General features: G+C 38.4%; 1 protein-coding gene across 3 annotated transcripts; it reads left to right on the top strand.

Moving 5' to 3' along the window:
* Positions 1–5,109: 5,109 nt before the first annotated feature.
* Positions 5,110–20,417, top strand: LOC148854824 (KH domain-containing protein At4g18375-like). 3 transcript variants are annotated; one of them, XM_088983756.1, is made up of 9 exons: positions 5,110–5,515; positions 11,323–11,887; positions 11,957–12,000; positions 18,210–18,647; positions 18,805–19,050; positions 19,139–19,378; positions 19,504–19,559; positions 19,656–19,755; positions 20,042–20,417. In XM_088983756.1, the coding sequence occupies exons 2-9, from the start codon at positions 11,341–11,343 to the stop codon at positions 20,207–20,209; spliced, it is 1,839 nt and encodes a 612-aa protein (XP_088839882.1). In that variant the 5' UTR covers positions 5,110–5,515; positions 11,323–11,340; the 3' UTR covers positions 20,210–20,417. The 3 variants fall into 3 exon arrangements, with proteins under 3 accessions (XP_088839882.1, XP_088839880.1, XP_088839881.1); XM_088983755.1 differs by adding an exon at positions 8,446–8,576 and having other exon boundaries at positions 5,385–5,515; positions 11,323–12,000; XM_088983754.1 differs by having other exon boundaries at positions 11,323–12,000.
* Positions 20,418–23,724: the final 3,307 nt, after the last annotated feature.

Here is a 23,724-nt window from a genome sequence, read left to right as displayed (position 1 = left end):
TTGTCCAATATGCAAATAGTTGGTTGTGTTTGGTTGGATGTAGAATATTTTGGAAATGGTTATTTTGGGAAATATGAATTTCTCACTTCTTGGTTGTTAGTAAAACATGAGAAGTTTAAATTTTACCAAAATCTAGAGTGCACAACATCACAAAATGAATTTGCACCTTTTAAAAGGTAAGTCATTTTGCTTGATTGAGCTAAGATTGGCTTCAGCTTGACAGGAGAATGGAATCAACTCGATCATAGCCTTTTAAGTTGAGGCTTCTATCATGGTCTGCTTTTTTTTTTTTTTTTTTTTTTTGAAACAGGTTAAGGTATTGAATTATATTAAAGTATGAGGAAGAACATATATAACAGCCCATGTACAATGAGAGCCTGTACAATGGGAATATACAAAAATTTGTCAACAAAAGAAAGGTCCAACTTGTAAAAAAGAGAAAATCCGGACACCCTTGAATGCCCTGTGTACACTTACATGCCCTTGATACTTTTTTTTTTTGAGAGAGAAAGAGAGAGAAGGCAAGGTTAATTGTATGTTATGGCATCAGCTCATTACATGCCCTTATACTTTGTAATTAATGAATTAATTTTTCTAAAAGAAACCAAACTCAATTATAGGCTTCCTACATATATATATAAAGGCTCTCTTTGGAATCATTCAGCAACTTGGTAGTGGTAGACTGGATACAGAGCCAACTTTTTGGCTTTTTTTTTGGGTACATGGTGACTGCTCTTAGACTTGAACCCTTATTATGCTTGTCAGCCTCAGATTTTAATATTGCACCAAGCAATGGCTCCTAATTTAGTGATGCACTCCACACTTCTTGATTGGGCAGTGTAGGTTGACGGTGCATTCATCAGTTAATTCCTGAAGGATGAATCAAAGTTGGCCGATTAGTTGCACTTTGGACTTTTGATAATTTTTGAAATGGGTGCCCAAGTGGAGTGCTCAAATAAAAAACTTCAGGATTAGACTAAAATCCAAGGATGTTGTTGGTAGATATAAATAAAATTTTGAGGGGTAAAAACATGTAGAAAACTTTTTGTACAGAGGAGAAGAGTGTCATACACATACTCTTTTTTCAGTTAATACATTATACTTCACCTTCTCTCAAAGTTGGGCTTTTGGTTAAGTGTACACAGGGCATTCAAGGGTGACATCTCAAGGGCTTTTGTTTAAGATGTACACTTAACCAAGAACAAAATATTCATTACCATTTTGCAGTTTGATTTAATATTTTTAGGTAATGAATTAAATGTGGACTGCTACACATTGGTTAAGGAATATTTGGTTAAGTGTAGCAATATCTTGTGACGATAAAGGAATATTTTGGTTTGTGTTCTTGGACTGTGATAGAAGTTGCTTAGAGGTTGTTTAGAGAAAATATGATAAGATTTTGCCATCCGGTTTTACGGGTATTAGTATAGGATTTGTGAGATCAAAGTTGGGCTTTTGGAAATTTTTATGGATTATCACCATCCTAATGTATTTTTTCCTAATGAATTTTATCTTATTCCTCAACAAAAAAAAAAAAAAAACAAATCTTATTGGCCCCTTGGCAAATAAGGTGCCAAATGTGCCGACCTAGTAACCATCACCTAATTACTATCTTTGATTTGAGGGCATTCAACTTACAAACTAATGTTTCTCATTAACTGAATTTGGCTCTTTATAAGAGGAATTTGAATACTTGCTGAGAAGGCAAACACCCTCCTAGAGTCTACAACAAAACAATATGTGATTATTAATGCTTGTTATGAGTGATTATCACTAAACTATCATCTTAATTTTGGAGAGACATTTTCATAACCAAAGTAAATTGACCTTCCATACAATAAATTTTACAAACACACACTTGCTTGATCTTCTTTTCCATGTATAAACTAATGTACACTCATTCTCCAATGCGCATTCAACAGGAATGAATCAACATCAAACACAACTTAACAATTTTTTTTTTATATAAAAACGACAACCTATTTACTGTGATAGAAATGTAAAGAGAACAAAAAATCAAATTTATTTGAAATGACTTTTTGATTGACTATAACAAATTAAAATATCATACAAAGAAATTGTCAAATACTTGTTAGTGGCACAAGTGTTCAAAATGATAATTTCCTCCGATTAGGGAAGGCCTCAATGTATTGGCCAAAATTTTAGTATGATGGATAAAGCAAACAAAATGATGGAGCAGTGACAAATGCTGTGCAAAAAACAAAAACTATTAAGATGGGCCTTCACTTGGTATAAATTGAGACAGGAATAGAAGTGAAAAAAGCACAATGCTACCTACAAATTTACAGGTAGAGGGAGAACAAGACAGAGGGACAGTAGGAGAGCGATAGATGGGGAGGGAAGCTGGGAGAGAGAGAGAGAGAATGGGGGCAAGACAGAGGGAGAACGGGAGAGAGTTATAGAGTGAGAGCGAGGAGGGAGAACAGAAGAGAGGGAGAACGAGACAGAGGGAGAGCAGGAGAAGGAGACCGGGAGAGAGAGAGAGAGAGAGAGAGAGAGAGAGAGAGAGAGAGAGAGAATGGCGGTGAGACAGAGGGAGAACGGGAGAGACTGATAAAGGGAGAGGGTGAGGGCGCCACAAAGGGGGAGCAAGACTGGGGGGGGGGAGAACGGGAGAAAGTGGGGGCGACAGAGGGAGAGGGAGAACGAGACAGAGGGAGAGCAAGAGAGTGATAGAGGGGGAGGGAGACCGGGAGAGAGAGAGAGAGAGAAAATGGGGGCGAGACAGAGGGAGAATGGGAGAGAGTTATAGAGTGAGAGCGAGGAGGGAGAATAGGAGAGAGGGAGAGCAACCGAAGTTTAGTTGTCTGCAGTCGAAGAGAAGAGAGTTGCGAGTGTGAGAGAACGAAAGAGAGAGAACAGGGAGGGCGGGAGAGAACAATGGTCGTGGGCCCTAAGAGGGTCATTTTAGTCTTTACAATTTAAGGGTAAATTTCAAAATAAAATTTTAAATAAATGTTATTGTGGCATGTAATCCGAGTTGTAATGCCACGTCACATGAAAAGCTTAGGTAGAAGTGTGATGCTTACATGGCGTGGGAATCGGTCTTATAATTTTAAAAGTTGAATTAGAGAGTAATTGTAAATTTTGTATGAGCTGGCTTGGTGTTCAGATTTCTACAATGGGTCTGCTCGTACTTTTCCCTATTTTTTAAGGGCAAATTTTTTAAACTACCCTTATGGTTTAGCTAATTGATTAACTCTACCTTTACTATTTATATATTGTCTTAAAGTATCCCTATTGTTTTTGAAAATTGACATCGTCGTTAAGTGCAAATGAAAAGAAATAAAATGTTGAATTTTCTCTTTACTATTCCTCAAATTTTCAAAATAAAATTCAACTGATGAAAAATTTTCCCTCCCCTCTTTCCTTCCATCTTCCTCTCCTGGTGTAGGGCCTATGTTCATCGACGGACTTGTGCCATTCTTTAAGATGTATCAATTACATGCACTAGTAAACCAGATGAGATGTGATCTACTGCACCATTCTTTAAGATGTATCAATCATATGCTATACGCATCAGTAAACCAGGCGAGATCTGATCTGCTGCCAAGCCAAGACTGGTGTTTGATTTGAATCAGGCTGCACCACGAGATCTGATCTACTTTCTCTTCTCACCACGTCTCGTTGCCATAGAGATCTCCCAAGCCGAAGCTCTCCGCATCCAACCACACCCTTGTCATCTCTGAGGAGATCCAAGAGATCGTCCATGTTGCTACTCCGGATCAAAGGTCGGTGCCACTTGACGTTCCCATGATTCAGATTGACAATGGCAAGATGAAGCATTTAGTAGTATTCTTTGGTAGGCCCTCATCACACGCAAGCGGAGAGTTTTGTTCAACTACTACAACGGATACTGTATCAATGTCCGGGGGCCTATTGAAGGTGTCTCATCTAGGGTGGGGTCACTAGTACACTTTGAGGGTGTTCGAAATGTCGACAAATGGGCTACGAGATCTTCCAGATAGGATGCACGAGCTCAGGAAGGACAGACAGTCCCACCATTAAATACTTAAAGATCAAAGCTTGATGTTCGAGCTCTTGCCACTGCAACACCGTGAACGACTACAATTGTTGTCAACACCGATGTGTTGTTCATCTCTTCTACCTCCTCCTCCTCATCCAGGGTTTCCAACCAATCCCTCATCCAGTAAAAGTTGCAATGAAAAACAACCCCAACTCTAGCTGAAACATACCCCTCAACACAATAAAACCATTTCTCGCACTAAAAGTGAGTATGTGAATGAGGCTTTTAATGTTTTACAAGCTTATGAATCAGCTCTCCTCTCTCTAAACTCCACTGCACCATCGGGAAAGCTCTCCTCTCTCTAAACTCCACTGGCGGAGATTGATCGAAAGTAGTAGCTATTTTCATATGGAAAGATGGCATGCTGGCATGGCTAACAAGGGGGGAGAGAGAGAGGCTGTTGGAGATGCCGGTGTTATCGATTCAGGCAGACATTGTGGTGTCTAAAGGTGACAACAAACGAAAAAGAAGACATTTGACCCTTGATATGCATTCTGCTCCTACTTTCTTATGCTAAGTTTCACAGAACTACTGCTATGTTTTTTTACCAACATCAACTCGCTCCCTCTTGTGTTGATACAAGTGATTGGTTCAACAATAAGAATATTTTATGGCAAAATCATCTTGCCCAAATGAAAAGAGTATTTTTGATCATAAAAGGATAAATTAGAGATTTTTAAAATTAGAACAGTCACCTAATGTCACATATGAATGATTTATGATGAAATATTAATGATGAGGAGGTTTTAGACAATTATCAAAAACAGTAAGGATAGTATAAAATAATAATTAAACAAAAAAAGTATAGTAAGTCAATTTGCTTAAACTATAAGGTGGTTTAAGATATTTGCCTTTTTTAATACTTTAGGTCCAACAGACCTGGCCCACCAAAACTTTTAAGTGAGGCCCAACTAGTCGTTATGGTCTGTGTGCTCCGTAGTCTTGAATCCTCCTTCTGATCCCATGATTGGGTCCCAAAACAAGATTGAAAGCCATTGGATTGAAATGTTGTGAGCCGCGATAGAGTGGGGATGCTGTCAGATCAAGGTAGGGATCTGCTTAAAAAATGTACCGAAAAACAACTGCAGCCGCACATTAGGGAACATGGACATCTCGCTTGTCGTTCAAGAGATGTTCTTGATGTACGGCTTTAATGGTTGGTTGGGACGTTATTGACATCGTGTGTTGGCAGTTGATTCGAACTTCAGGTCTGGGTCCTGTGCCGAACCCCCTGTGTAACCTGTGTAACTATGTTCCGGTCTCGAAGGACCCAGATGTGAAGTCGTGTAAACAACAGACCGTTCTTAGAGTCTACTGTCCACCTATGATTACTCCAACAATCCACAAGTGAAGCAAGGCCGAAAAAGGAACACCGAAAGCCCTAAATGCGTTCTACAGGTGGAGAGAGACTGCGTGCTCGTGTTTTCCCTCCATGCTTACCGCCAAGTAATCTTCTCCATAATTCCGGTATACCTCTTCACCTTCTCCTTCTGCAATTTCTTTCTTCTCCGTCTTCTTCTTCTTCTTCATTTTTCCCTTCTTGTAAAATTTTGAGCTTGTTGTCTCTTGGATGAGTTCGTCTCATCGTTATTCGAGAGGTTTGCAGAGAAGTTAAAATCTTGCTCCCATACTGTTTATGAGAAATTGAAGGAATCAAATTGGAATTCTCCATTGAAGCTCAAATTGATAATTGATTTATTTTAGTATCGGGTTCAATCTTGGTTTCACATTTCGAAACCCTTGAAAATTGAAAGAAAAAATAAAAAAGGAAATGAATAAAGGAGTTATTTCATTAGGCCATTAACTAGCAAGGTTTGCAAACTGCGCATTGCTCACAATTTGGATATCTTTGCACACATGCAGGACAGGACCCTCCCGTGACTCTTTTTGGATATCTTTGTGTCAATGCGTTTTCTTTTTGTATGTTTGCGTAAGGTAGCAGCCTAATGTGTTTCTGTAAACTTTAGGAACATAGGGTTTGTATACGAGTTTAGATTCTCCTTAGCTCTCTTTACTTTGTTCCTAGGATTTACGATAGTCTTACTATGCTTGATCATCAAAATTGTAGATTTCGTAATTCTATCTGGTAATAAGTGCGGGCTTAGTTTTGCATGGGCTTCAAAGTTTCAATACTTATAATTTTGAAGGAGAACCGATTTAATATTCCTCATGTGATGCGCATGTCCTTTGGAAGCTTAATATGTTACTGGTTTTTGAATAGGATGGTGAAGTGAAGATCATTCCACTTAATTTCATCGTCTTTAGCTTCTTTTTGGACTGTGCTAGAAGCTTCAGTTTGAAAACTATTGTTCTCTATGTTTCTTGTCTTGTTTCTGTTGGTGTAGAAGCATTGGATCACTTATCCCGAGTCAACCTGTGAAGAAAAATGGAGAACACACAAAATGGCAAAGTAAACAAAAATTCAAGCAAATAGAGATGAAGACACAAGAATTTACATAGTTCGGAGAAAGTCCTATGTCCACGGGAAGAGCACACACTCCAGATAGATATCTTTCATTAATATTGTAGAAGAAGAAGAAGAAAATACAAGATAGCCACACTTTTTTATAACTGACTTTGTGATTACCATGCACTAATAGCCACTTTCTATAACTAACTTTATGGTTACCATGCACTAATAGCCACTTTCTGTAACTAACTTTATTTTTGAGTCAATTCCAACATTCTCCACCTTGACTCAAAAAAAATTTCAACTCTCTTCTTCACCTTGCTCCATTTCTCTCTCTAGAATACCCCCTCTTCTTGGGGCCTTCACAACTTAGCACCGTTGTATGTTTGGAAGCTTCAGGCAATGGCTGAATCTCTTCCTTGGCAATGGCTTGGTCATCATGTCTGTTATGTTCATCTGGGAAGAAATCTTCTCGAACTGAATGTCGCCATTTGCTACAAAATCTCTGAGCCTTTGATACCACACCCCTATGTGCTTAGTCCTTGCGTGGTATACTAGATCCTTTGCAAGACATATAGCACTCTGACTGTCACAGTGAACACAAATGTTCTTCTGATCAATTCCAAGCTCTTGAACCAATCTTCTCAAACATACAACTTCCTTGGTTGCCTCTATTGCTACCATGTACTCTGCTTCTATAGTAGACAGAGCCATTATATCTTGTAATGTAGATCTCCAACTAATAGGACCCTGACCAAGAGTGAAAATATATCCCGTAGTAGACTTTCTTTTGTCAATGTCATATGCAAAATCAAAATCTACATACTCAACCACTTTGTTTCCTTTCAAACCATTCTAAACCTATATCTTGGGTACCGTTCAAGTGGCACATAATCCACTTTACAACATTCCATTGCTCCTTCCCCGAATTAGCCATAAATATTCTCACAACACCAACTATTTGAGATAAGTCCGCTCTGGTGCATACCATAGCATACATAAGACATCCAATTGTACTGGCATATGGTATATGTATCATTTCCTCACGTTCTTCCTTTGTCTTTGGACAATGTTGAAGAGATAGTCTGAAGTGCTGAACTAGTGGTGTGTTCACTACCTTAGCCTCCTTCATATTGAATTTGGTCAATAGCTTCTCAATATACCTTTTTTGGGTCAATCATGACTTCTGATTGCGCCTGTCTCTTTGAATTTCCATACCCAAGATTTTCTTTGCTCCACCTAAATCTTTCATCTCAAATTCCATGCTCTATTCCTACTTTAACTTAGCAATCTCATGCAAACTCTTACAAACAATAAACATGTCATCGACATAAAGCATTAGTAGTATAATGGAGTCATTATGAAGGAAACAAAAATAAACACAACTGTCGTACTTACTTGTGATGTAGCTATGTGAAGTCATAAAAGTGTCAAAGCGCTTGTACCATTGCCTCGGTGCTTGCTTAAGGCCATAGAGTGACCTATTGAACTTGCATACCAATTGTTCTTTACCTTTCTCGACAAACCCATCGGGCTGCATCATGTAAATTTCCTCTTCTAAGCTCCCGTGGAGGAAAGCTGTCTTCACATCAAGCTGCTCCAGCTCCATATCCTACATAGCTACCATCGTCAACATGATTCTAATGGAACAATGCTTCATTACAGGAGAAAAAATCTCATTGAAGCCCACTCATTCCTTTCGTGCATATCCTTTCACTACTAACCTTGCCTTGCACCTAACTGGTTTGCTTGCAGATGAGGCCTCTTTCTTTCTATACACTCACTTGCACCCAATGGCCTTCTTTACCCTTAGGCATTTCTACTAACTTCCAAAGAGAGGTCATCTCCTCTTTCATAGCACCCATCCATAGTGAGCTGTTCTTATCTTTCATTGCCTCCTTGTAGGTCATTGGATCATCACAATTAGCTGTTAATGCTTATGCAACTGTATCATTAAATTTGACTGGTCTCTTGATGTTCCTTTTAGCCCTGCCTGCAGCAATGAAATATGGTGGTTCCTCTTGGGATTGTGCAACTTCTTGGCTTTGATGAGAAGAATTTGTAGCGACTGGTTCACTACCCATTTTCTCTTCCTCACTTAGCTCTACTTGAATTGAGGTACTGCTCTTTTCACCATCTCGGATTTGCTGTTGATTTTTCTTCAACATAGAAGCTTCATCAAATACAACATCTTTGCTTATCTCAACCTTCTTGGTGTTAGGATTCCCAAGTCTAAATCCTTTCACCCCTTCATTGTATCCCAGAAAAATGCAAGGTTTTGACTTGGCATCCAGCTTTTTCTTCTCTTTATCTCGCAACAAGACATAACAAGGGCATCCAAAAATTCTCAAATTTGAGTAATCAATAGAATTATCAGTCCATTACCTCTTCTGTTGTCTTGAGTCCCAAATGCTTTGGAAGGTAATCTGTTTGCCACATAACATGCCATATTAACTGCCTCGGCCCAAAACTGCTTTGGTAAATCTGCAAAGATTCTCATGCACCTTGCCTTCTCTAGTAGTGTCCTGCTCATTCTTTCTGTTACCCCGTTCTGTTGTGGTGTGCCTAGAGTAGTAAGATGTCGAGTAATCCTTTTTGTTGCACAAAATTTCTGAAACTCTATAGAGGTAAACTCTCCACCATTATCTGTCCGTAGGTATTTTATTTGCTTTTTGGTTTGCTTCTCCACTTTTGCCTTCCAAATCTTGAACTTCTCAAAAGCTTGTTCATGAAGTGCACCCAAACCTTCTAGAATAATCATCAACAAAGCTAACAAATTATCGTGCTCCACCACTAGAAGTCATTGGCGATGAACCCCATGTATCTGCATGCACATACTCAAGAATCTCCTTGCTTCTTTTAGTAGATGTTGTAAAACTAACTCTGCATTGCTTTCCAAAAATACAATATTTGTAGAAATCTAATTTGCAAGGTTTTTAACACCATCAAGTAATTTCTTTTTGTGCAGTTCTACCATGCCTTTCTCGCTAATGTGTGCCAATCTCAAGTGCCATAATTGACTAGAGTCATCATCTAAAGTGGATGTGACAACTGCATCCCCAATGATAGTTTTTCCAATTAACCTATATAATGATAATTTTTTGTCTCCTTTTATGACAACCATAGCACCCCTTTTAACTTTTATGACTCCATTAGTCCCACTATATGTACACCCAAGATCATCTAAAGCACCAAGTGAAACTAAACTTTTTTTAAGATCTGGGACATGTCTAACATTCGTTAATATTCTAACAATCCCATCAAACATCTTGATTTTAATTGTCCCAATCCCAACAATTTTACACTCGGCATTATTTCCCATAAGAACTGTGCCGCCAACATGTGACTCGTATGTAGAAAACCAATCTCTATAAGGACACATATGATAAGAACATCCAAAATCAAGTATCCAAGTATCCAATGGATCCATACCCGAGGAGACCGTAAGAAGATCTCCATCATTCTCTGTATCGGAAGCAACATTTACCTCGTCTGCAACTTTGCTTTTCATCTTTTGAGCCTCTACAAATTTCTTGCAATCCATTAGCCAGTGACCATCTTTCTTGCACCACTTGCATTGTGTTTTTGTTCAATTTGGATTTTGATCTGCGTCTGTTCTTTTTATCTCCCCTTTCTTTAGATTTGCCCCGTTCATAACCCGACTCCTTTGCAGTTAAACTTTCACTATCACTTAAAGAAGGCTTTCGCTACATCTCGTTTGAAAGCAAAGTACTTGTGACCTCATCCATCACCAACGTATCCTTTCCATACAAGATGGTTGTCACCAAATGAACATGCGATTCTAGGAGAGATGAGAGGAGAAGAATCGCCTTATCTTCTTCACCAGTCTTCACATCTACATTGAGAAGTTGCACAATCAACTGATTAAATGTATTCAAATGATCCAATAAATTGGTTCCATTGGCCATACGCAAATTGTATAATTGCCTCTTCAGGTACAACTTATTGGTGAGAGATTTTGTCATATACAATTTCTCCAACTTTGTCCACAAGTCAGTGGTGGTTTCCTCATCAAGTACGTTGTACATCACTTCATTTGCCAAGTATAATTGAATCATACTCAATGCCTTCAGATCTAATTCAGCCCACTCATCACTTGTCATCTTCTTTGCCTTCTCCTTTCCAAGGAGAGCCTTGTGAAGACCTTGTTGTACCATAATTCCCTTCACCCTCTTTTGCCACAACCCAAAATTCATCTTGCCATCAAATTTCTCCACTTCGAACTTTATAGTTGACATCTTCACCATCGTAAGTACTTCATAGGTTTAATAACCTTGCTCTGATACCATTCGTTGGTGTAGAAGCGTTGGATCACGTATCCTAAATCAACCCGTGAAGAAAAATGGAGAACACACAAAATGGCAAAGTAAACAAAAATTCAAGCAAATAGAGATGAAGACACAAGACTTTACGTGGTTCGGAGAAAATCCTGCTACGTCCATGGGAAGAGCACACACTCCAGAGTGAGATTTTTCATTAAAATTGCAGAAGAAGAAGAAGATACAAGATGGCCACACTTTTTTATAACTGACTTTGTGGTTACCATGCACTAATAGCCACTTTCTGTAACTAACTTTATGGTTACTATGCACTAATAGCCACTTTCTGTAACTAACTTTATGGTTACCATGCACTAATAGCCACTTTCTGTAACTAGCTTTATTTTTTAGTCAATTCCAACAGTTTCATCTTCCACTAATTTAACATTACATCTTAAATGATTGCAGTGAATCAATTGAGTCATATTTATTTAGTGTATTGATGAGTCCTGAGTTGTGTTTCAGAGTATGTTCTGATTACCACACTTTTTTCTGTTTGCTTGTTATAATATCATAAGCTATAGGGCTTTTCCTTTAGCAATATGGACAAAAGCAAAGCAGGTTCTTTCAAAAAACGTCCTCATGCTCAATTTAAAAAGAAAAAGGGCTACAAAAAGAGCAAAAGGCAGAACTTTAACCAAAGTTTCAACTATGATCAAAATGCTGGGAATCCCGGTTCTGCAGACTCTGTCTACCGTATTCTTTGTCCAAGTAGAAAGATTGGTAGTGTTATTGGCACAGGTGGCAGCATAATCAATGCCCTGAGAGATGAGACCCGTGCAAAGATCAGGGTTGCTGAATCTGTTCCTGGCACAGATGAGAGAGTAATAATGATTTTTAGCTCTGCTACAAGAAAGCCTAGGAGATACAATACTAGTGAAGATACTGAGGATGATGGTGTTCTCACTGAGAAAGAACATGAGCTCATGCAGCCACATTGTCCTGCCCAGGATGCTCTATTGAAAGTTCATGAGAGGATTGCTGAGGAGGATGAGTTATTTGGTGGTGCCACATTTGAAGATAATGATGAAAATGATGTAGTCACTGCACGGCTTCTTGTTCCAAACAATCAAGTTGGGTGTCTTCTAGGTAAAGGTGGAACCATCATTCAGAAATTGCGAACTGATACTAATGCTAACATTCGTATCCTGCCTGCAGAGCACCTTCCAGCATGTGCTATGAGCACTGATGAATTAGTGCAGGTAAATTCCCCTTTGGCATGTTTGCTGGTTTTCTTCTGTACACATGTCACATGCACACAAGTATTATAGTTGTGGTATCTGAGTTGACTAATGAAGCACATTATTATTTTTTTTTTAATTTTAATTTCCCTTCTAGGTTGCATGACAATGACTGCCTAGATTCCCTATTGATATATCCCAATTATTTGTGACATTTGCGTAGAGGCAGAGTTGTATAATAGCATCATCTCCAAGGTTTTGCATCATACATTTCTTTTTTTTTTTTTTTTTTTTTTTTATCAGCAAAAGAATTTTATTATATTAGAAAAGAGTTAAAAGTTAGCTTAGCTTGGATCCCAATTCCTGTTCTTTGTGCCTTATTTCGAGGTGATCAATTGCTTCTAAATGTTCTCTGTCTGCTTATTGAACCTCCAAAACCACTTGCCTAGAAGGGCAGTGTTTACTGCCTTTAACCTCCTACATCGAAGCCTTCGTTCTTTTCTGAACCACATACTTAAGTTTTTTAAAACACAAGGACCTTCTAGTGGCCAAGGCACAAGGTGCAAGTGTAAGGCGAGATGTGTGCCTTATTAGAAATTTAGAAAATAATATTAATGTATTAAAAATGCAAACCTGGATTAAAAAAAAATAATGTTTTAAAAAGTCTATTGGCTCAAATTAAAATAAATTAGTGTCACATATAAACATATTCAAAATGAAAATGTGGAAGCGAAAACAAACATATGTGGGTTGTACTGAAGTGCTTCAAACATTCAACAGTTGTTTTTTTTTTTGACAAGTGCATTCATTCATTTTTTTTTTGTCAGCAGTGAAGCATTTATTCATTCAACAACAATTTAAGCATGTTAAACTTTCAATGTATTTATTTATCTCCTAGTTGCATTGCTTAAAATAGCTAGTGTGTTAGTAAACATCTTGCATTCCTAATTCTAGGAGAACGACTCTCCACCTATGTAAAGGTTGAGGCAGGCCCAAACATGTCTAGTCCATGTGGGGGTTTGGGTAGTGCACAGAGTCCCAGATCTACATTTTTGGCCTGAATATGAAAAAGGTTGGTTTTTTTATTCCTGTCACAGCTCATTATATTTAAGGATTAGGGATCAGATAATGGTTGTATTGTTGTTGCTTCTATAGTGGAAATCTTTCTATTCAAGATCCTATTTGCAAAAACTAAGGCTTCAGGTATTTAAAAGATCTTTGTTTTTCGTTTATTTGAAAGGTCAATAGATCATTATTATTGTACAAACAGCAATAAAAAGTAAATCAGAGGTTGAGAAACCATTACAATGGTATAAACACATAAGATTCTACAAAAATATAATAAAAATGAGTATTTGAAAAAGGTTTGCACCTAGGCTGATGCACATGACATGCTAGCCTGGGTGTACACTAGGCACATACCTTTTGAAAGGGGTTGTGACTTGTGCTTAGGTTTGGGTGAGTTGCAGGCCTAAAAATGCTTTACTAATTCTAGGAGATTGGCTCTCCACCTCTGTAAAGGCCCCTTGAGGTAAGCCTAAACAAGTCAAGTTCATGTGAGGGTTTTGGGTTGTGCCCAACCTAAATTTTTGGCCTGTATGTAAAAAGGGTTGATTTCATGATTCTAGTTGCAGCTGATTTTTTTAGGATTAAGGATCAGATAATAGTTGTATTCTTGTTTCTTCTATGCTGGAAATTTTGTTATTCATGATCCTATTTACAAGAACTAAGGTGTTGGGTATTTAAAAGGATTTTATTTTTGTTTATTTCAAAGGTTAATGGACCATTATTATTGTACAGCCTCTAGTTAAACATGTGTGTTTTTGATATTTTATTAATGACTTACTAATTTACTTTACCTCTTAAAAAAAAATACTACACCTTATTTTTCTCAAGAAAAAGGTACAAACATCAATAAAAGGTATTTAAGAAGTTGATAAACCATTACAACGGTGTACGACACATAAGGTTCTATAAAAATACAATAAAAATGAGTATTTAGAAAAGGTGTGCACCTAGGCTGAGGTGCAAGGCACACTAGGCATGTACCGTTTGAAGGGGTCTGTGCTTAGGTTCAGGGCTAACTAAAAATGTGCTTTGCCTATTGTAGAGAGAATGGGCCTAATGGCCCATAGGATGCTTTTATTTGTTTATGTTTCTGTTCATTTTGTTAATGGGCCTTTTTATACTTCTTTATGTTATGGTTAATTAAGTTAATCGCCCAATTAACGGCCTCACTGTAAATACCAAAACTTTGTAAATTATGTTTTAATGAAAAGGATTAGGGAAGAAAGAAAACATTCGATTGACCTCTCTAAACCCTATTGCCGCCAGCTTCTTCTTCTTCTTCTCCTCCTCTCCTCTCCTTTTCTCTTTACTGCTGATATCTAACACTTTTTCACAACTTTTAAATCAGTCCTCTCATTTCTTAGGACTATTTTTCTTCTCCTATGCACTTAGGCATGCCCTTTAAAACACCTAAAGTGGGGGCTTCTTTTTGGAAGGTAGTAACACTTGAGAATCAATGCATGTGAGGTTATACTTCTACATGAAGATCTGGTAAGAGTTTATTTCCTTGGATGTGCTTTTTATTTAAGAACAAGTGGTGAAACTACTTCCTACATTTTAGTTTTATTGTTTTAAATAATTTTGTTTTTACTATAAAAAAATTAAACCTAAGTTGGAACTCAATAGATTATCCAATAATTCTATAAGGACTGTTTGTATATATAATGGGTCAAGTAGGGCGATTCTGTTCACGACCTAGCCTAGCCTATTTCTATTGAGGGATGTTGTGGCTGACTCAAATTGTCCATTTGATAGGTGGTCACTTCACATCAGCTAAATGTCCACTCCCACTGTCCAAAATCAGTCACTCCAGATCTTGTATTAGCATTTTCCTTGAGTAACATTGGCCTTTCAAGGTTGCAATTGATACTGCCTATATAAAAGGGCTATTCTTAGACAAGTGCTTAAGACTTAGGATTCAGAGATTCTCCCATAGGACACTACAGCTGTACATTGGGAACATCGTCCGTATTTACATGTTACCACTCACGGGGACAAGTGGCTAAGACTGACCTATGAGATCTTTTTGGGCCCCAATCAATGTTGTCATGTCTAAAATTCCTGGGTCAGTTAGAGTTCTCTGAATGATTCAAAACATTCATACATGTGTACATACATGGATTTCCCACTTCTAAAATGACTGTATAAAGAAACTAAAAACAGAAACTACTTCTAGTTGAAGTGGACTTACCGTGATAACTTAAGTACGAAACTAACTGATCCTATAACAATGTTCAGTTCCATTGGTTTTCCTTGGTAGGACTCAACATGCAATCTTTTATGAGGAATATATGGCTGAGTTGGCCTCCTTAGCCTTTCAAATATGAATGTGGTTGGTTAGTAGGAGTTTCATTTAGCCAACCTTATAGAAAAGCCAAATTTAGTTTTGAATTATTTCCTGTTTTAGCATGGTGTGGGGGCCTGACTTTACACTGTATCGGGCTTGGGCTTCGGGCAGGGCCCATTCAAAATTTGGCAAAAGCCAAGCCTGAGTCCGGCTAATGAAGAAGTCTAGTCCCAGGATCACAAATTGTTTCTGGTACAAAAGACAAGGCTTCACATAGCCTTAAGGTACAACTTTCTGTGTCTCCTCTCTTATTTCTACCAAACCAAAATAAAGGGATAGGGGTGTTCATGGGTCGGGTTGGGTCGGTTTGAGTCATTTTCTTCAACCGGTCCGACCTAGTCAGTTTACTTATTGACAAAAACTGAAACCAACCGACCCTGAAGCAAAACCGACCCAAACATGAAGGGTTGGTTTGGGTCGGTTTATCGGTTTAGTTGGCTTTTATATATATTTTAAACTAAAATATCTATTTCTAAATATCGATTTATATTCAAGTTTATTTCTTTTTATTTTTTAAGCAAAATCAAAATATATATTTAAGTCGATTAGTTTTTTATGCAAAACTGAGTTTTTTGTCAATATATATTTAAATTTATACAAAACTGAATTAAACATTGTACCATTGTATTATATTTGTATTGGTTTTACTTTTTAGTTCTTATCATAAATAACCATTTTTTTTCAAAGTTCAAACATAACACAAATAAAATATTTCAAAATTTAACATATAGGGTAGAGACTAATTAATAATTACTTAAACATATAGGATCAGTTCGGTTCGGTTTGATTTTGGTTTTCACGTATGAAAACTGAAAGCGAACTGAGTTGTCAGTTTATTTTCTCATCAAAACCGAAACCAATCGATGGTTTTGAAAAACTGACCAACTCGGGTTGGGTCGGGCCGGTTTGGTCGGTTTGACATTTAACGTGAACACCCCTATAAAGGGATTGTGTGGTCAATATATGGTAATACATGTGAGGCAATACACAACTGTTCTTGTGACTATGTTAGTGGTCAATGAATACACGCATTTACCATTAATATAACCATCTTTCCAATTATTGTGATTTGTGAAGTTTACTAAACCTCAAAACTCTAGATTCCCCAAGATGGGGGACTAAAGGAAGATTAGGTTCTCCACTTTACCAATACTTTGTGCTTTCTTCCTATTGTTTCTTTCTAAAGGAACCTCCATATGTCAAATGCAGTTAGGTTTCATAGTGTATGACCTCATCTGAATCCTTTCAATATCCAGCAATCAGTAAGCATTTACAAGTTTCCTGGATCATTGATTGATACCCAAATAAGTTAATAATTTAAGATCATATGTTATATGAGTATTCACAGTGAAGAAGGGGGTTGAGGACACAATTCTTCTTAAGTCCACATAGAGAGCATTGGTTCTTAATATCCTTAGCCTTGTGTATCAAGTAATTATTAGTGAAAATACAGCATCTACCTCAAAAACATAATTTGGTGGGAGTAATATCCATTATTATAGGAAGGACATATTATTATCACCAATGATAGTGGTCACTCGATAATTTGGGGTTTGGATCCAAATTCTCCTGCCCTTGTCATCTGGTTTATTATTGTTCTTTGGAGACTTGGAATCCTGCTAGCAAATAAAAAAAGGTGGTCAGCTCTATCATTGATGTGACCCCTAGGCCATGTACTGCATGCAACCTCATGACTTCAACTTGATAAGGTCTACAATGAAGATTATTAACGTCTTTGTAGAGATGAGATATATGCTGGCTAAATTCATATTTGAATTGGTTTTATTTTGAATGTAAATGGTATTTGCCCATTAATAGGAACTTTGTTTGTTATTCTAAATAGGTGTGTTTTTTATGCATTTCGTTATGGGTTTAAAGGAACAATCATGCCCATGTCAACAACCTCTTCAGTTCCTCAAAAAGTACTATGGTTCTCTTAAATAGGAAAGTTTTACACTATTTTGAAAATTCCTATATCAAAGGCTATTACCCAATGTTGATCCCAGCTATCTGGGGTCTTAGGAGGGGTAGATTGGATATGGTCCTAACCTTCGGCATTTTTTGCACAGGGTGGTGATTTCTCAGACTCAAACCTGTGCTCTCATGCTTGTCAGTCTGAGATTTTGAAAATTCATATATAATTTCCCTGATTTGAATGGTAGAAATTCCTATCAAAATCAGATTGCTAACTTTGCAACCTAAAAGCAGAAACATCTATTCCAAACAACAGGAAGAAAGACTTCACACATTGGCCTATTGCCAATCATATGATATTACCTCCTTCGTGAAAGTGAATGGTTAAGAAGACTGCATGGTGTGGTCCACTTTGATTTTTAAGATTTCGAATTAGGGGTTGACTCCAATTCATACTCCAAGCAATTGTACTAGCAATTGTCCTTTTACAGAGCATATAGGATTCTTTCATGAATCCATATAGCTATTTTCTTACAAGTGCCTTGTCCATCAAACAGATAGATATCAGTTCAAGGCTTCAAGCCTTCTTTCTGTTTACACGTGCAAATTTGATTGCCATTCACCCAATTGAATTTCTTCTAACCATTAGGTTTACCTAGAGGTAGTCGGTAGTCCCTTTGCTATCTCCATTAATTATGACAAGAGTAACAGTTCCTTGGGCTTCATCTATTCTTAAATGCTTCTGTATTGAATCCTGTTTTCTGCTCAGTTGTGGTTGATGTTTTATTATGCAAATATGTAAATATGCACAGACATCGGGAGATTGGTGATTTGGTTCTGGGGAGTCTTGCATTGTCTTTGTCGTCCCCAATAAACTCTAATTTTGCAAGGCACTTTTCAGATATCTGGAACATCAGCTGTGGCGAAGAGGGCTCTCTATGAAGTTTCTACACTTTTGTACCAGAATCCACGTAAAGACATTCCTATGAGTTATCCCAAATCTGGTGGTGGCTCAGGTTTTTATCCACCAGGTGGTCCCATGCTGCCACAAGGAAACTCAATGTGGTCTCACCACGGAGCCCATGGTACACCACCAATGCCATGGGGTGGGGGATATGGAAATCAGTCTGGATTTATGCAGGGTTCTTTTGGAAATGCTGGGGAAACATCAGATGAGTTTTCTATGAAAATTTTGTGCTTATCTAGTAAAATTGGTGGGGTGATTGGAAAGGGTGGTAGTAATGTAAAGCAGTTGCAGAAGGAGACGGGAGCTAACATTCAAGTTGATGATACGTTTCCAGATGTTGATGAACGTGCAATTGTTGTCTCTTCTTTTGAGGTATCCCTGCCATCTCCATAAGTAATTAAATTTCTGCAACATAATTCTTTCATGTTAATTGGTAAAGCTGTAGAATGTTTATGGTGCTAAATCAATATCTACTGATATTGTGATTGTAAACACTTTGGCAATGCCTTTATATACTGAACTGTTTCAGGGCCTGTGGAATCCAAGATCACCATCTATTGAGGCAATTCTTCAGCTTCAGGGCAAAACAAGTGAAATGTCTGAGAATGGTATCATTACAACTAGGCTTCTTGTTCCATCAAGTAAGGTTGGTTGCCTCCTTGGACAGGGAGGTAATGTAATTACAGAGATGAGAAGGCGAACACAAGCAGATATACGTATTATATCCAAGGATGGTAGGCCCAAGTGTGCATCTGCAGATGAAGAGCTTGTCCAGGTGATGTGTACTTTCTTCAGAGTATTCCCCCTCCTCCAAATTCATGATTTATGGTTCTTTTAAATAGCTTTGGCTTTTGATCATACAGATATCTGGAAATTATAGTGTTGCCAGAGATGCCCTGTCGGAGATTGCTTCAAGACTTAGAGTCAGAACCCTTCGGGGCTCAAATGCTGCTGTAGAACCTCCTCCGCCACCACCTCCACCTTCAATGGGGCCTTTTCAGGGATTTGGTCCTTCAGGAAACTTCCCTGTAAGAGGGCCACCAGGCCCACCACCTTCCAGTATAATAGGAGCTGGCAGCTCTGGTGGATATGACCATATGAAGGTATCATTTTTGTTTGATCTTTGTAATACTACTCTTACCATATACTTGAGTATGGCCTTGTATCTTTTTCTTGTTTATAAAAAATTAATAGTTGACTGCTAAAGTTCAACTGTGCTATTTTGAAGGGTGCTGGAGGTGAATATGAAGCTCCAAATTATCAAGCTCAGCCTGCTCCTACCGGGTACAGTAACCATTTCTAGTTTAGTCTTCATTCATCTTGACATCATCATTCGTATGGTATTATTCAGATTCCCACCAATCTTTTCTGTTGCCCCAGATATCCAAATGTTGACAACCCCATGGAAGTTAAGATTCCAAACAACGCAGTGGGATCTGTTCTTGGAGCAGGTGGAAGCAACATTTCCAGTATTCATGAGGTAAAACTTTAACCTAATACTTGGTCTACTCAAAATGTAAGTAGTTCATTGAAGCTGTTCTAAATATATGCATGGCGGGTTAGCTTTTATGATTAGGTCAACCAGTTATAATTCGTTTGATTTTTTCTCTTTGAATTATTTTCAAACTAAGTCCACAGGTTTCCATTTTATACAACTACAATGTTTCTGAACACTAGAAACTACTGAGCGTTGTGTGCTTGTGGCTGAACAAGATTTTTGATGCCTGGTTGGTTCTTGTCTCTCTTTTTGTAATTTTCAAATCCAGATTTCTGGGGCAAGAGTGAAGCTGCAGGATCCCCTGGCTGGTGGTTCAGAGTGTGTTGTCGAGATCCATGGGTCTTCTGAGAAGATGAATGCAGCACAGAATTTCCTTCAGGCTTTCATATCATCTGCTGTACAGAACTTCAATACACAGCAACCCTCCTATCAATAACTCGGTTTTGTTTTGTTTTGTTTTTTCTTTTCGGCGGAGGGGTTTTTGTACAACTATTAATGTAATCATGCTAGCTTTGCATTCCTTCCAGGTCTGCTAGCAGGCTAATTGTGGACAAATAAATACCCATTCAGATGGCAAGTACTGCAGGAATTGGCACGCTGTCAAGATCATTACAGTTCAATAGACGTACTGAAAATTTTCATAATTTTCATGCCTTTTGTTCAGTCCATGAATTAAGTGTCTGTTTGGCATCGGTGCCGTTGCTCCAGAAAACAGTGAGACATCAGCGTTACGTCGAAAAAATCGGTGCTCCAGGAAACGTTAATATATTTGGAATCGTTTTTCCATAAAAAACGGTGCTCCAAGTTACACCTTTGAAATCGAGGTGTGGTTTGGAGCAACGTTTTACCTTGGCAGCAAATTTCAAGAAAAAAAAAACACTGTTTTCTCAAAAAATGGTGCTTTCAATCCATACATAATCTGCAGCATCGATGCCAAGCATATACTAAAGACTAAAGTAGTGTTTGAGCAGATCAAGTTTCAAGGTATCGACACATCGATCTGTATCGGTTTATACATATTATGTCGATGGCTTCCTGATATGCCCTTATAGGAATTGTATCGGGTCAGACCATGGTTCAGAGGGTAGTTAAGACTTAAACTGATCCCTTTGAATCGGTTATGAAAAAAAATAAAACGTAGACTGGCGTATGCAACATATCGACCTGTGTTGACACCTTGAACCATGGTTTTCAAAACTGGATTGAACCAGAGGGTCGGACCAGAAAAATCGGTAATTGGTCAGGCCCCTGGGTCTGGTTATACTATAAACTGGCAATTCCTTAAAAACCATTGAAAAAGTCAGAAAACCGTTGACCCGGGCAGTTGAACCGCTAAACCATTCGACCCGGGCAGCGGTTTGTAGGTTATATTTTTTATTTTCATTGATTTAAATAAAATAAAAAACAAAAAATAAAGTGACTCCTGTATCCCTGACCTCAAATATTACGAATGCTTAGGGTTAGAACGACCCCCATTTTCGTTCTAACCTTCCCTCCTCTCAGCCCTCACACCCAACCGACCACGACCTACGGCGTTCGATGGCGACACAGCGACGATGATGATTCACGGCGACCGGCGACGGCGGTCAGTTTCATCTACGGCGGCCAGCGTTGATTTTGCAGCAGGTCCAGCCGTCCAGCAGTAGTAGTTACGGTAGTAACAGGTCCGACGACCGATTTGCAGCGGCGGGCGAGGGTTTCTAGCGGCAATAACAGTTGCAGGCTTGCAGCAGCACTTGCAACGGCAATCACCTGTGACCAAGCCCAAGCCCACCGTCACAGTCACACCACCATTATCGGAGGTGACCAGCTCAAAAACGCAGAAAATTTGCAGCCCCAATTAGCCCAGAAGCTGCCACGGTGCGAACCATCAGAAACTTGCGTAGTTTCCAGTATATTATTTCACTTAGCCTGCCTCTCCCATGACTTTCCGGACTAACCAACCCGGATCTGCCGTCGCAAGTCTCTCTGCATTTTGGGAGCAGAGCATGCAAAATCGAGCAATGGATCTTAGAAGCTTTGAACGGCACGACTCTTTCTGCACTGGCATTTGAGTTGTCTCCCCTCCTCTTTCAATCGACACACTGGATGTAGATAGTTTCGGTGGCCCTGGCTTCTGCCTCTATCAAGCGGCGACAGCCCCTACCCTCCCCTACCACGCTTCCCCAAGAACCCATTTTTCAGGATCTGTCTGGGCCATGATCTTTCTGAGCTTCTTGCAAAGACCTTTGGTGTTTGGAACCTTATCGGCAGTGGTGGCAACTTCAAAACTGGATATATTCTGGTTCTTCCGATGATACAAATTACAAGCTTGGCTGATTTTCTGTTGCTTCCTGACTTCCTGTCACTGCCCCGTTGGTTGCCATTGCCGATTTAATTGAGCGCTTAGTCCTTGGCATTAGAATCTTGGTCATCGTGACCATTGTTGAGCTCATCCGCACACATGCTGTGATTCACCTTCTTTTGTCACTTGGCATTGGATTACCTCTTAGTTCTTTTTCATGCAGTTTTTGGAGTTAGAGATGATGATGAGGATTTCCAGAGTAAAGCTAATTGAATTCAGTCTCAGATTCTCATTTTATGGATATAAGATGATCTACTGTTCTACTAAGGCCCTCGAACAATGTCAGTCATGTAATAATCTGTTGGTTTTAAATTTTATTCATGTTGGTTTCCTTAATTATTAATTATTTAGATAGTTTAATTTTTCTATATTTTTTGAAAATTTTCTGTATTTTTTATGTATTTTGTACTGTATAACTTTTGTATTTAGATAATTTTATTTTTCTGTTTTTAATTAATTTTATACTATTTTCTCATGTTGGGATCCTATAACAGAAAATTGGGTTGTCGATGGTAACCTGGAAGGTCTTATGGCCTTCAACGAATCAAAATCTAATCTAATCACGGCATTGATGTGGATGGGAGTGACCGTGATCCACCTAGAGGTAGAGGCACACGCGTCTTGACCGTGATCCACCTGCGCTCTTTGTTGATTATGGTTAATGGATGTAGTTAATTCCGTCTAACGCCAATTATTCCAGGAAAAAGACAAATAGTCGTATTCTGCAGGTCGGTTAAACTGAAAATGCATCCCCAAGTTTTCAACAAGGATGTGTAGGATGGCGATAGCTACGCGTCCCAGGTCCCACCTTCAAAATTGCGAGGTCTTGTTTTCCATTTTTCTAAGAGTTATTAGACATCGAAAGGATCGTAGCCACTTGCTAAAACAGGGGAATCCATCCACGTCCATCTCTTAATTGGTTTATTTATATCAAAGATACTTGGGAGATTTGAAAAGGCACTGATTCGTATTTGTTAATAATGATAAAGACTGACCTGTCAAGAAGGTTTTTGTCCTAGTTTTGATTTTGAAATAGCTAGCGATATTCCTTGCTGGGTCACCATTAAATAATCAACACTCTTAAGCACTCTGATCTTATAAGCTATAATTCGTCTCACCTTTTTTTTCTTCAATGTCCCTTCCTTCCTGCTGTTTGTGTTGCTTCCCACCCAGGCATGTCATCTTGTTTTGAGGAGAGCCAGACATTTTGCGGTTGCGTGTTTGAATCCGCACCTCCTCAAACGCAATCCATTTTTGTTATGATAACAGCCTTCGGTATATTGCTTTGGATTCATCTTGAAATAGGTAAAGTAGGGCCATAGAAATACCTCTGAGGCTTTGGTTTTACCTTATGGTGGGAGAAGTGGGTGTGGGTAAACAGCCAGAGATGTTGGGAACGTTTTTGTGCATCACACGCTAGCATAAGTGTAGAGTAAAGGATTAATTACATTGCATTCATACTACTATATTGAAAGTGTGAATAAGTGGAACTTTTGTTTGATTGAAATATCTGATTTTTTGAATTCGGTCCCTCTCTAAGGACAAAAATATAATTTGAGCAATTACTTTTCTTCTCACTCAAATATTTAAGTCTTATATTTAAGATA

This window comes from Nelumbo lutea, chromosome 4, assembly GCF_056320005.1.
Source record: "Nelumbo lutea isolate HS-2025 chromosome 4, American lotus-T2T, whole genome shotgun sequence".
NCBI lineage: Eukaryota > Viridiplantae > Streptophyta > Magnoliopsida > Proteales > Nelumbonaceae > Nelumbo > Nelumbo lutea.
This window is presented reverse-complemented; position numbering and strand designations above follow the sequence as displayed.